At 44.0% G+C, this 13,751-nt stretch overlaps 1 protein-coding gene across 2 annotated transcripts in view; it reads left to right on the forward strand.

Annotated features, from left to right (window-relative positions):
* The window catches only part of VWA3B (von Willebrand factor A domain containing 3B), a 242,905-nt gene that overhangs the window by 32,602 nt on the left and 196,552 nt on the right, over window positions 1-13,751 (forward strand). For both annotated transcript variants that reach the window (XR_009344834.1, XM_059134682.1), the window contains exons 6-7: window positions 2,491-2,660; window positions 6,657-6,772. Coding sequence is in view for 1 of the 2 variants with exons in the window: in XM_059134682.1 (XP_058990665.1) it covers window positions 2,491-2,660; window positions 6,657-6,772 (286 nt within the window). In the remaining variant the exon portion in view is untranslated. The remainder of the gene's footprint in view (window positions 1-2,490; window positions 2,661-6,656; window positions 6,773-13,751) is intronic.

A 13,751-nucleotide genomic window follows, 5' to 3' on the forward strand; every position in this document is an offset into this window, starting at 1 on the left:
CTGAGCCAAAGGCAGACGCTTAATGGATTGAGCCACCCTGGCACCACTCACCTCGGTTTCTAAGAGGTGACCAGCCTTGCCGTGATGAGCCGACAGAATGACGTGGTTGAAAGCAAAGGCAGAAGCTCACGGGGTCAGGCAGCTGGATTTCCTAGCTGAAAGACCAGGTCAATTCACCTGTCTAGTCCTCTGTTTCTTCATCTGTAAACTGGGTATGATAACAAGAAATCCTTTTCCACAGGACTCTTGTGAGTGTTGAAAAAAATAATTCACGTTGGTTTATCATCCCAAAGAGCAGATGACCCCAAAGCCATGTCATTTTAAAAGGCATTTTGCCACTTGGTGGAGGATGGGGCTAGGTGGCATATTTACCTTCCTCTCCTGTTTTGTTAGTGTCATTTTGTGAGTGGAAAGAAGAGGCAGGGAGACAGTGTGCCAGAGGGGACTGGGGATGGGATAGGTGGTCTCACTGTAGAGCATGTCCCAGGAAGTCTGTAGCACAGATAACGGAAACATAGGCAATAAAGCAGCTGAGAAATGAACTTAATGAATAGTGAATTACCCTGGAGCCTGAGCAAAGGAAAGGAAATCCTGACTCTGCTGGCTACAGCAATTTTTAGCTTGATGCAGTCTCAAGGGGAAAACATCTCTGTACAAGGATCTCAGACTCTTGGGTCATTGCCAGCGCAGAGAAGCTGAGTTGGCATGACGTGCAACAGAGGTGCATAGTGTCAGAAGTCGCAGATGGACCACCTGGAGATGTTTGTCCTCACTCACCTCCCTATTGAGCTAACAGATCTTACAAAATACTCCCTGTGCCTATTCTCCTTTCTTGGGCCACATGTGACTTTAAATCTTTATGTGAGATTGAACCCATCCCCATGCTAAGTTTGGGCCCAACCCAGCTGGAACACTAATAACAGTGCAGCAAAGGGGAGCCCATTGAACCCCTCTCACACAAAGTAAAGTGGGTGAGGGGGGAGAAGGGAAAGAGAATGAATTTTCTGAGAGAATATTAGTTCCCTAACAAGGGATATAGAGATCAACATTTCTTCCTTCTTTCAATATTTTTTCTGCTTCTTGGCAACTGGCTGCAAGAGATATACAACATTGCTCTGTCTTTACTTCCCATTAGGTCATTTTTAAAATCAGGGATCAGGTTTGAAAGGCCTGAGAGAAAGAGTCATGGGGGTGGGGTGGGCACAGTCAGCCCCAGCTGCTGCAGACAGGGGGGCCCAGCCAGCCGGGGAGCTGACCATAAGTCCTCTTCTCTCTGCATCAGGTGGGTTTAAGTCCCAGGTTTGAGGTTGAATTGAGGTACCTGTGTACCTTCATTAGCAGGGGTTTGTGATTAGAGCAGAGAAAGGCTCATGAGTCCATGACATCTATTTATCCCTTCAAACCCAGTGCATTTTGTGGGGATTCTTCCCCAGTTTTCTGTTGAAACAGTCACGGTGTTTTAAGGGGTGGATGTAGATGGCATGTATTCTGGCTCTCTCTGGGTTTTTAACTTTCTGAGAACTATGCATGCATAAGTGCAAGTTGTCTTGTTTAAACTCAGTCACGAGGTGCACTATATTACCTCCTTTTTTATAAGTGAGGAAACTGAACTTCTTTCCTTTTCCCCAAGTTCACAGAACTCGTTAGTAGCAAGGAAGTCAAGTACTTTGGAAGGCAGAATACTCTGGAAGAGGAGGGCAGCGTGGTTGAGGTTGGGGTGGGACTCTGGTCATGGGGTCCACCATGGGTGGATTTTAACGTGTGTCTAACTGAAGCAGGGAGCATTATGGGATTGTCTCCTACCTGGGTGAGGTGTGCATCTCCCATACCCCTCATTGAAGGTTGGGGTGTGTGTGTGGTGGGGCTCCTGACATGGGTTTGTTCATTCTCCTGTCCCCCTCATGGCCTGGTGTGGTGGCGAGACTCAAGGCCCAGTGTGCGGACTTGGTCCCTGACCTGCTGCATAAAGTCAGGACAGGCTTATCTTGCCCACGTGTGCTTCCCTGTGACATGAGAGCAGAGAGTGAGCCAAGTGGAAATAAGCCCTCCTTCCTCCTGTTCTGCCTCAGACTGAGGAGAGATGAATTTGTATTGTAGAATTCTGGCACCACAATGGGAAATTATTTGTAAGCTTCCTGCCCACAGTAACTATGCCCACACTTGCTTTGTGTTGAAAACAGCCACTCCTGACCTGTCTCATGTATCCATGGACTTAATGGAAGCTCTTTCCCACACTAGCCTATCCTGTCCTTCCCAAGTGAGACCCAAGACTGTGACCACTGCCAAGAGACCTTGACACCAGGCCTTGAATATCTCACTTCCTGACTTTGGCCCCCGAATATCGTCACCAAACATGGATCTGTGCTGCTACTCCTGCTGTCTGCCCCCCCTAGGAGCAAAGGCAGTTTTGTAGAAAGTGTACTGCCAGTGAGTCTGGTACAAGTCTAGGGCACTTCAGGGAGATAAACTGTTGCTTCTCTTATCTTGCAGATTGAATCCATTTACTACTTTGTGGTGGGAGATGTTCCTGAGCAAACCAAGGGGCTCCTTCTTCAGGGGGCTTTGGAGATCCCATGTCCTGTCTGCCCAGTGTCTTTCAATGCCAGAGGAGAAGGCACTATTGCTTTCTTAAAGGATCTGAGTGCCAAGACCCACAGCAGGTAGGCAGAAAATGCGCTCTTGAGTGACAGTGGCGAACTGCCTGCTTGCGCACGATCAGCAGTGATACTCCTAACCATTCTGTTCTGTGCTCTCCTCCGTCCAGTGGTCTTTAGTCTCCAGGCCTTTTCTTCTCTACCCGGTGTTAATCTTGCCTTGTTATTTTCTGTAATTCTGGTGGTCTGACTTCAGGGGTCCTTGCTGACCCTGGAGAGATTGCTCCCTCCAAGGGTAGCTAATTTCTAGAGTTTAGATGGCTCACCCAGAAGTGCACCGTTCCTGTGCAAGCTAACTGATCCAGAGCACCTTGGTGCCAGCAGTCACTCATGCTCAGGACCTCTATTTCCCTGCACCGTTCATGCCAGGGCCGGGTACTGGACATCTTGGCGCAGCTCCTACAATCCAGAACCCATTGAAATTATTCAGCTACCCATCCTAAACCTCACCCATTCCATTCTGCAGGAACTACAATAAAGACTCTTGCCTGTGTTTTCCCCTTATTCCCTCATGCCTCCTGACCAGCCCTGGTGCTGCCCTGTGTGGCATGACGTACTGTGCTGTGGTGTGTTCGCCTGCCTCTTGAGAGCTATATTAGTAGTCAGTTTGGGTCACCGTAACAGGTAACACAGACTGGAAGGATTAAACAACAGAAATATATTTTTCACACTTCTGGAGGCTGGGAAGTCCAAGATCAAGGTGGTGGCCGATTCAGTTTCTGGCGAGAGCTCTTCCAGGCTTCCTTCTAACTTTATCCTCACTTGGAAGGAAGGGAAAGAAGGATGATGAAGGGAGAGAGAGAGAGAGGGGGAGAGAGAGAGTGCACAAGCACACCTGTAAGTTCTTTGGTATATCTTCTTAAAAACATACTAATCTTGGGGCGCCTGGGTGGCTGGCTCAGTTGGTTAAGCATCTGACTTCTGATTTCTGCTCAGATCATGATTTCAGGGTCCTGAGACTCCTCAACTGTGATCTCAGGGTCCTCAACTCCATGGGGAGTTGAGCTGCGCTCAATGGGGACTCTGCTTGACTGTTTAAATGTCTCTCCTGCCCTCTCTTGACCATCCCTGCTTGTGTGAATGCTCTTTCTCTAAAATAAATCTTAAAGAAAAAAAAAAGATACTTAATTCATTGGATCAGGGCCCTAGCCTTATAACCCCATTTAACCTTAATTGCCTCCTAGAGGCTCTATCTCCAAATACCGTCAAATATGATTACATTGGGGGTTAAGTCTTCAACATATGTATTTGGGGGTTGGAGACCACAATACTAGTCTATAGCAGGAACTGTGAGTAGCAACCTCTATTTTCAGTGGCAGTTATACTGATCTGGTGCCCTCATTGTAGCTGAATAACAACTGAATATACATTTTAAAACATACCCACCACCTTGTCTGTGTGGATAGGCTTAGGTCCCTTGTGGAGAGAGATCAGGTACTTAAGCATTTATAAGGAGAATGATCGAGTCTTTGTCTCAGCCTGTCTGTCTGAAGTGGGTACGACTCCTGCCCTCGAGCACCTGTTTCCAAATTTGCTCATCACCTTTGCCTGGGGAGCTTGTTAATAATTCAGAGTGGAGGGGCGCCTGGGTGGCTCGGTGGGTTGAGCCTCTGCCTTCGGCTCGGGTCATGATCCCGGGGTCCTGGGATTGAGCCCTGCATCGGGCTCTCTGCTCTGCAGGGAGCCTGCTCCCTCCTCTCTCTCTGCCTCTCTGCCTACTTGTGATCTTTGCCTGTCAAATAAATAAATAAATAAATAATCTTAAAAAAAAAAAAAATTCAGAGTGGAGGGCTTCACCTTACAGGTGATTCTACATAATAGAGGGGATCCTGGGACTAGGCATTTAATCATTCACTTTGCAGAAAAACCCCGCAGGGAGTTTGATTAAAATGCAGATACCTGGGGCTTCTGGGTGGCTCTGTGGGTTAAACCTTCAGCTCAGGTCATGATCTCAGGGTCCTGGGATCAAGTCCCACATCGGGCTCTCTGCTCGGCATGGGGCCTGCTTCCTCCTCTCTCTCTCTCTCTGCTTGTCTCTCTGCCTACTTGTGATCTCTCTCTGTCAAATAAATAAATAAAATCTTTAAAAAAAATGCAGATACCTTGGCCATAGCCCTAGAGATCCTAATTTTTGAGCTCTAGGAGAAGGCCAAGAATATTCATTCTTAACAGGACCCCTGATGATTCTGAAGACCACTGCTCTGGTTACCATTAAAACACTTTGAAATCTTTGAACATTAGATGTTTGGCTTTGATTCTGGGTTCCTAAATCCCCTCAAATACAGGAGGGCTCACTGTCCTACTTTTGCTGCTAGAGAGAGTAAAAGGCTACTGGCAGGCCCACCTGTCTTGTTGGTCCTCTGCTTAATTCACATGGGGCATTTTCTCTGGGCAGGTGATAGGTTAGGGTGTAATTTAACATGGGAAGACCTTCAGTTCAGCTCCTGACTTTTAGGCTATGTACTATTGAGTATGAGTTTTGCAGAAGAGGATGACATATAGACATGCTTTTCTGTTCCTGCTCTTGCCCTCCCAAGTGAGCCCAGCCCCCAGCCAGTGGTGTTCCTGCCTACTCCGTGCCTGCCAGATCCCCAGGTCTCTGGGTTGGCCACCACACACCCTTGGCTGTTGAACCTCAGCTGAAGAGCAGTCATTAGGGAACTCCAAAGGGCATGCCCTGAGCGTCTCAGCTTGCAGGGAGGCTGGATTCCTGGTTAACCCTGTGCCCGAGTCCATGTCTGAATAGAGCCACTGACCTGCAAAGCATGTAACTCATAAGTGAGTTACCCTGTTTTCTAATCTGGAGAACAGATCAGAGAGTAGAAAGTCCTGGGCATCAAAGGTCTTAGTACCCAGGGTGTGGGACCTGGCAGCACAAACCTCAGCCTGCTTTGTAAGGAAGTCAAAGGACAGGGGAAGTTGGCCATGTCTGCTCCAGTGGAAGCACCGTAGGAGGCAGGGATGGCCAGGTTAATGGTCCGTTGGCCTCATGAAGGGCTGTTGGGACAAGGCTGGCTTGTTGAGTGCCATTGTCATTGTTTTAGTTGCACCTGAAACCCTCTAGAAACAGATAGGACTGAGGATTTCCATGATCCAGGTAAAGCCCCCACACCTCTCCCACCATCTGTGCATCCAACTGTCCATCCCAAGCCCCTGCTTCAGGATTCTCTTCCTGCTGAAGAAGAGGCAGAGGTGGAACTCTTGAGGGACTAGAGGAAGGAACGTTACCCAGAGAGCTCCTGTTAATCAGAAAGAAATTTCCTGCTATCACTGACTTTTTGGATCCCAGGTAATTGGTGTCAAGGGTGTGCTTAGCCTGTCATTTTGTAGACCAGACCAGTGCTTCTTGAATCCCCCTGGGATCTTGTTAAAGTGCTTATTCTGACTCAGCACCTCCAGGTAGGGCCTCAGAATGGGCATCCCTAACCAGCTCTCAGGTGCTGCTGCAACTCCTCAGACCACATTTTGAGGAGTCAGGTGCTAAAAGTTCCACACAAGAATTCTTTCATTAGTGCTTTTGCCTAGCTTCTGGGGAAGTGCTTATTTGCCAAATTAAAGTTGAAGCCCATTGGCATTTGGCAGACAAGCCAGTGGTGCCTGTTGTCACCAGCTTTCAACACTGAACCCGCAGGGCCATGGGCACTGTTGGGGCCTCAGACTGTTGGCTTGTCAACACTGTGTTGACATGATTGAACCCTGGGAACAGAAGGATAAATATAAAGCAGAGGGTATCGTTTTTCTAGGGTCAATACATACCATTTGGTTGGGATAATTCCCTCTAAGAGAAGAGTCATCTGTTAAAATCCCAACAACATTCACAGTTCTCTCTTTTCTTTTGCCTCCCTGTCTTTTGTTTTGGGAGAACTGCAGGTACAGGGAAAAGCCATGAAACATCTAAGATGCTTGGCGCCACAGCAGAGTAAGGTCACAGGTCTGGGAGAATGAGTGGACATGCACAAATAGCACTACTAGCCTAAAGTTGCGAATCTCTTCCTGTTTCAGATTCCATGCATTTGCAGAGAGAACCGAGTGTGTGGACTTTCCTGAATTTGCCGTAAAGGATGGTGACAGTGTAATTACTTGGAATTTAAGGAAACTGAAAGGAAAGTGCCCTCCAGGTATCTGGGATTCAAAAAACACACAATTACCCAGTGTGGTTTTCTGTACCTTTAGAAATGAAAGCACTAGATAGGGACTGATGGTATCTTTTTCATTATTTGTCTGGTCCAGGGGAAGTTCCTGATATTACTAGTGAATTTGTCAGCCTTGCAACCAGGTAGAAGTTTATTACCACCCAGGGAAGTGGCCTAAGTTATGTGTGTGGAAACTTGAGAAGCTTCTGAGGATGTGGTCCCGATGTGTCAATGCTGGACTTAGTCACTGGGCAGGCAGGGCCGCTCTGATGCCGGGTTAGCTGATGCTGTAGCAAGCATGCCAACACAGCTTGTGGGTTTTCTGCTGCCCTGTCCATCAGTGACAATAGGGCTTCTAGACTCATGTGCAGGATTGACCTGCCTCTTGCGAGGGCCAGGGCCCCACGGGAACCTCTGTGGATGTAGAGTGAACCTCCCCTTTTATGCAGAGACTGTGATCAGAGAATTTAACAGCATAGAGAATGAGGTCACCAAACCAGTGAGAAGTAGGTTCAGAAAAACCGGTGCTAGAAGGTTACTCAGAAAACCAAGAGGTGGGAGTTTCTTTGGGGCTGATGAAACGGCAGAGTGCCAAAGACACTGAGCAGACCCTGATGAGAAAAGCAGAGAAGGAAGCTCGTGTCCAGAGTGTGAGATGTTGTGGGGGGACCCAGCTGGAAGTCTGAGAGAGCCCATCTCCACCTCTACTCTCCTACTCATTTTAAGTTTTTGACTGAAATCTCTAGCTTCAGTGTAAGGCCAGAACTACTCTTTGGGAGAAGTGAGGAAGCTGCAGGAAAGATCTGCTTGACAGGTCCTTCTGTTCACATGATGGTGCTACAGAGCTCCCAGGAGAAGGGCGTGGGGCTCTAGGAGGAGGCTGTTGCATTACAAGGCTAGGGGGCCAGGTGGAGACCAAGGCAGGGGGTTGAATCACAAAGCCTGTCCCTGACACAACTGTTGGGGACTCTCAGTGCCCTGCAGCAAGCTGGGGAGAGGTTCTGCGAGAGCTCATGGGTGGCACTGCTTTAGGTAATTTACGCTTTTGTTCTGATGGCAAAGAGGCTATCTCTCCAGAAAATTAGAAAAACTGTCCATTGTTAAGCAAGGTTAATGCTATTCTAAGAACAACAACAATATTAATTCAGGATGTATGCCATGCCTAGGGAAAGTAATTCACAAGATTAAGCCTAGTGGGCAATGTTTCAGTAAGGGTAAAGAGTGTGAGGTGTCACGGGTTCCCCAAGGCATGCCAATTTCTGTAAAGGGGTTCAATTTTGGCTTATGTGTTCCTTGGCAACTTAGTTATAAAGGGAAGCCTATCTGGCTTGCTTAGCTTACATTTTCAGCACTACCATCTTCCCAACCCTGTGACTCATACAGATTTAAGTTATAGATTAAAACATTTTCTTAGTCCAAAGTGCTCAAAGCGTGGCCTGCTGTTCTAGTGGCATTTCAGTGATCCCACGTTCTGAAGTTGAGGAGAGAACCCAAATCCTAAATACACAATCTTATCTCCTCTATCCATCACGGTGTCCCAGAAATGCCAGCGTTGCTTTTCTCCCACTCAAAAACTGCCCAGAAATCCTTGACAGACTAGTCTGGTTTGGAAAACGTGTGGTTTCCAACCCGACCCAAGGCCTCAGACCAGATGATCAGTCCGTCCTGCTCAGTTCCTGTTCCACATGTCCCACCCTTGGGGTCAGCATTTGCCAGTATGAGTTTGCTTGGGCCCCTCTCCAGGCTGGGGAGGGAGGACACCCCCCTTAGGAACACCTGCTCAGGAGTTCTTTGTGCCTCTTGTTGCATGGAAATGAGAGACTGTCAAGTGAAGAGTTAGAGGGACACTGCTCAGAAAACTGACCTGGCAACTGGAAGAAATTTCCTGCTTTTCCTGCTATTACCAACTTTCTGGACTCCAGATAACTGGCTTTCAGAGTATGACTTCCCATTACCCTATGCACTATCCCCATGCAGAAAAGCTATAGTCCAGTTAAATAATCTCTCCATGTAGGTGTCCTTGCCTCTTTTTCTCTTTGTTCTGGGCTTGAGTAACTGCTGGAGAGGAGAAGGGGTACCAACAGAGCCTAATTACTGTGGGACCAGAGTGATGCTGCCTTCTGGAGCTCTTCTGAGCCACCCAGCCCCCTGCAGCTTGAATTTCCTCTCAGTTAATTAGTATGGATTCTCTTCATGGTCTTTGTGTATCATGAAATATTCATCTCATCCATAAGGAAAATAAAACAGAGGCATTTGAAGTTCCCTGAGCTCTCAGAATTTTAAGAAAAGATTCCTCTCTTGGACCAGGCAGTCCTTCCACTGTTCTTTTTTTTCTTTTAATTTTTAAAATTTATTTTCAGCGTAACAGTATTCATTGTTTTTGCACCACACCCAGTGCTTCCACTGTTCTTGCCTGGGTTGGGTTTCACCGTCCCCAACATTCTCCTGGCAGGTGTCCCCAGCCACCTCTTTGATGGGAAATTAAGGTGTGAATTGGATGGGCAGGTAGCAGGGTTTCCTTGTGTTGGTGGCTGGCTCTTAAGGAATCTGTGAACGAGCTTCCTAGTCCTCTAAACATGGCAGCCTATGCTTGACTGCAATGACAAGCTTCATCTGCCCTGGCTGGTAGGGCTTCTGTTGGTGCTGCCAAAATAGTTGTTCTTTCTTCAGAGTCTAAAATAGAGGCCGGAAAAATCATCTTCCATGTCCCTGTTTCTGGGCATTCTCAGGGAGTCAGGGAAACTAGTAAGACTAAGCAAACTCTGAGTGGCCCTTCTGCTGATTTCTTTGTGTCTGACTAGGACTTAAAAGCATTCTGTCTATTTTTTGAAACCCAGTCTCAACTCCAGTCACTGGTGTTCCCCATATCTGCGGTGACTTCCAGGAGGCCACACCTTCTCTGTGCATCAGTTTCCAATGGTTACAGCCATCGACTAGATGTGAATTGGCCCTGTCTAACGCTTGTGTGGGTGACAGTATGCACTCCCTAATATCAGTTTCGAACATCTGGTCACAAAAGCAAGGTTGGGCATATTCTTTGATTTGGAGAATTCAGTTTAATTTTTGATTCTAGGGCCCCCCTATCCTAGCAGATTGGTAGGAAATTAACCTCAGTTTATCTCAGAGTTCTCCTCCTGAGCTTTCCCCAATGTTTGGAGGTTCTAGACAGTGCTATAAAACCCCATGTGGCTACTGAAACTTGAAATGTGTCAAGTCCAATTTGATTTGTGCTATTAGTATAAAATATACTCTGGATTTCAAATACTTAAAACAGAAAAAATGTAAAATATTTTTAATATAGATATGTTGAGATGGTAATATGAATATATTGGATATAGCAAATAAATTAATAAAGTTAATGTCATTTATTTCTTTTTACTTTCTAAAATGTGGCTACCAGAAAATTTGAAATTGTAATTTGTGGCTTGCATCGCATATCTGTTGCCTCACTCTGCTCTCAGTCACATGGGCTGGCCCTGTCACTTAAATAGCTATGTAACTTTGGGCAAGATATTTCACCTTTCTGCCTCCTGTTCCTCCTCTATAAAGAGGGAATAATAGCTATTCTACTATATTGTCTGTGTTAAATGATGAGGAGGCAGAATAAGGCATTGTCCTGTGTTCTAGGAACTCTAATGCAGTAGAATCAGGAGCAACCTGGCTTTGGAGTCAGACTTGAGTTTGGATTTATCACTGAGCTGTGTGATCTTGGTAAAGGTACCTAACCAATCTGAGCTTTAGCTTTCTTGTTTATGAATGAGGATCATGGTGTTTGCCTTGTGGGTTGTTAGGAATATATATATGTGTGTGTGTGTGAATATATGTGTTTATATATGAATATGTATGTATGTGTACATTGTATGGGTGTATATATACCACACACATGGTATTTTATTTTTTAAAAAATATTTATTTATTTATTTACTTACTTCTTTATTTGGGCGGAGGTGGAGAAGAGGGAGAGAGATTCTCAAGCCGGTCAAGCCAACTCTGTGCTGAGTGTGGAACCTGACATGGGACTCAGTTTCACAATCCTGAGATCGTGACCTGAGCTGAAGTCAAGAATCAGACACTCAAAACTGTGCCCATCAGGTACCTCACACAGTGTTTTATATAGCACCTCGTACACAGTTGGTAGGTCATAGATATGTGATAGGTACATAGTTGATAGGTCAATAAGTTATGAGTGCTATTATGCTTAACCGTCATCTTCCTGTTGGTTACCCTGCTGTTATCACCACCAGGTAATCAACTTAAAGACTGAGTTTTTGTTTTCTTCTGATATGTAATTTTCATGTTTGTTTTAGTTTTACTTCTATTATTAAATAGATTCATTTCTCACTTATAGTCCATTTGCTTTGGTTTTCCAAGGCATCTCTTGATTGGCTGAAGTTCTAATAGTTTCCTCAAGGAATAATCACAAGAACAGTATTTCCAGGGTTTTCAAATGTTCTTTTCTATATCTGCATACTTAAAGGACAATTTGGCTGGATAGAAAGCTCTTGGCTGACTCTTTTCCCTTTGAGTGTCGTATGGCTTGTGCTCCATTGTCTTCTCATGATGCATGCCGTTGAGGAGAACCCTGAAGCTAGCTTGATTATTTTTTTCTTTTCTAAGGTACTTTACCTTTTTACCTGGTTGTGCAAATGATTGTTTTTATTCCCAGCTTTATTGGGATTAAATTGACATATGATGTTGTGTAAGTTTAAGGTATACAATATGATTTGATACCCATATGTATTATAAAATGATTATCATAATAAAATTAGTGCATCTATCACCTTACATAATTACGATTTCTTTCTTTTTGTGTGTGTGATGAAAAAGTTTAAGATTTACTCTTCTTACAGACTTTCAAATATTCAACACAGTGTTGTTAACTACAGTCACCGTCTTTACAGTAGATCCCAGAACTTACTCATCTAATAACTGGACTTTTGTGCCTTTTGACCAACACTTCTACATTTCTCCCAGCAAGCCCCTGGCAAACACCATTATACTGCCTGTTTCTTTGAGTTAGTTTCTTTCCTTCTTTCTTTCTTTCCTTCCTTCTTTCTTTCTTTCTTCCTTCCTTCCTTCCTTCCTTCCTTTCAGGAGTCCACATGTAAGTGAGAAGATTGTTGTTGCAAATGACAGGATTTACTTCTTTCTCATGAATGAATAATATTTCATTAATACATCTATTTGATCTGTGTCTTTATCTACATCTTTCATCTTCTTTATCCATTCTTACGTTGATGGACACTTAGGTTGCTTCCATGTCTTGGCTGTTGTGAATAGTGCTGCAATGAATATGGGAGTGCAGAGGGATTTCACCTCCTTGGTTAAATTTATTTCTATGTATTTTATTATTTTTGATGATGGAGATGTTTCTTAATTTCTCTGATAGTTTGTTAGGATATAGAAATGCAACTGATTTTTATAATTTTGTATTCTGTGAAGTTTACTGAATTTGTTTATTAGTTCTAATAGTTTTTTAGTGGGGTCTTTAGGGTTTTCTATATATAAGATTGTATCATCTATAAACAGAGACAATTTTACATCTTCCTTTCTGATTTGGATTTCCTCCGTCCCTCCCTCCTCCTTTCCTTCCTTTTCTTTTCTTTTTTTTTTTTTTTTAAAGATTTTATTTATTTATTTGACAGAGAGATAGCACCAGCAGGCAGAGTAGCAGGCAGAAAGAGAGGCAGAGGCAGGCTTTCTGCTGAGCAGCAAGCCCAATGTGGGGCTTGATCCCAGGACCCTGGGATCATGTGACCTGAGCGAAGGTAGTCGCTTAACCAACTGAGCCACCCAGGTGCCCCTTTCCTTCCTTTTCTTGATTGCTCTGCTAAGATTTCCAATACTTTGTTGAATGAAAAATTCAAGGATTTTGAATTCTGTCAAATGCTGTTTCTGCATCTATTGAGAGGATATATAAATATTTAATCTTTGGTCTATTAACATGGTGTATCACATTGATTTGCATGTGTTGAACCACTCTTGCATACCAGGGAAAAATCTTGTTTGGTCATGGTGTATGATTTTTTTTTTTTTTTTTTTTAAGATTTAATCCATTCATTTGACAAACAGAGATCACAAGTAGGCAGAGAGAGAGGAGGAATCAGGTTCCCTGCTCAGCAGAGAGCCCAACATGGGGCTCTATCCCAGGACCCTGGAACTATAACCTGAGCTGAAGGCAGAGGCTTTAACCCATTGAGCCACCCAGGCGCCCCAGTGTATGATTTTTTTTTTTTAATTTATTTTTTACTTATTTTAAGCATAACAGTATTCATTATTTTTTCATCACACCCAGTGCTCCATGCAATCCAGTGTATGATCTTTTTAATGTGCTGTTGCATTTGGTTTGATAGTATTTTGTTGAGAATTTTTGCATTTGTATTAATCAGAGATAGTGACTTGTGGTTTTCTTTTCTTGTAGTGTCCTTATCTGGCTTTGGTATTAGGGTAATGCTGGACTTGTAAAATGAATTTTGGTGTGTTCCCTTCTCCAACTTTTTTGGAAGAGTTTGAGAAGAGTTGGTATTCTTTAATGTTTAGTAAAATTCACCAGTGAAACCATCTAGTCCTGGGCTTTTCTGGATTGAGAGATTTTTGATTACAGATTCAGTCTTCTTACTTATTATTTTTTGGATTTTCTGTTTCTTCATGATTTGGTTTTGGTAGGTTATATTTTCCTAGGAATTTATCCATTATCTAGTTTGTTGGTGTTCATATTACTCTCTCTTATAATCCTTTGTATTTCTGTTGTGTCAATTGTAACTTTTCTTTCATTTTTAAAATTTTATTTATTGATTTTCTCTTTTTATTTTAGTCTAGTTAATGGTTTGTCAATTTTGTTTATCATTTCAAAAAACCTCTTAATTTTGTTGATCTTTTCTATTATCTTTATGGTCTCCATTTCATTTAGTTTTGCTCTGATTTTTGTTACTTCTGCTAAAATTGGACTTAGTTCTCCTTTTCC

Source organism: Mustela lutreola, chromosome 9, assembly GCF_030435805.1.
Source record: "Mustela lutreola isolate mMusLut2 chromosome 9, mMusLut2.pri, whole genome shotgun sequence".
NCBI lineage: Eukaryota > Metazoa > Chordata > Mammalia > Carnivora > Mustelidae > Mustela > Mustela lutreola.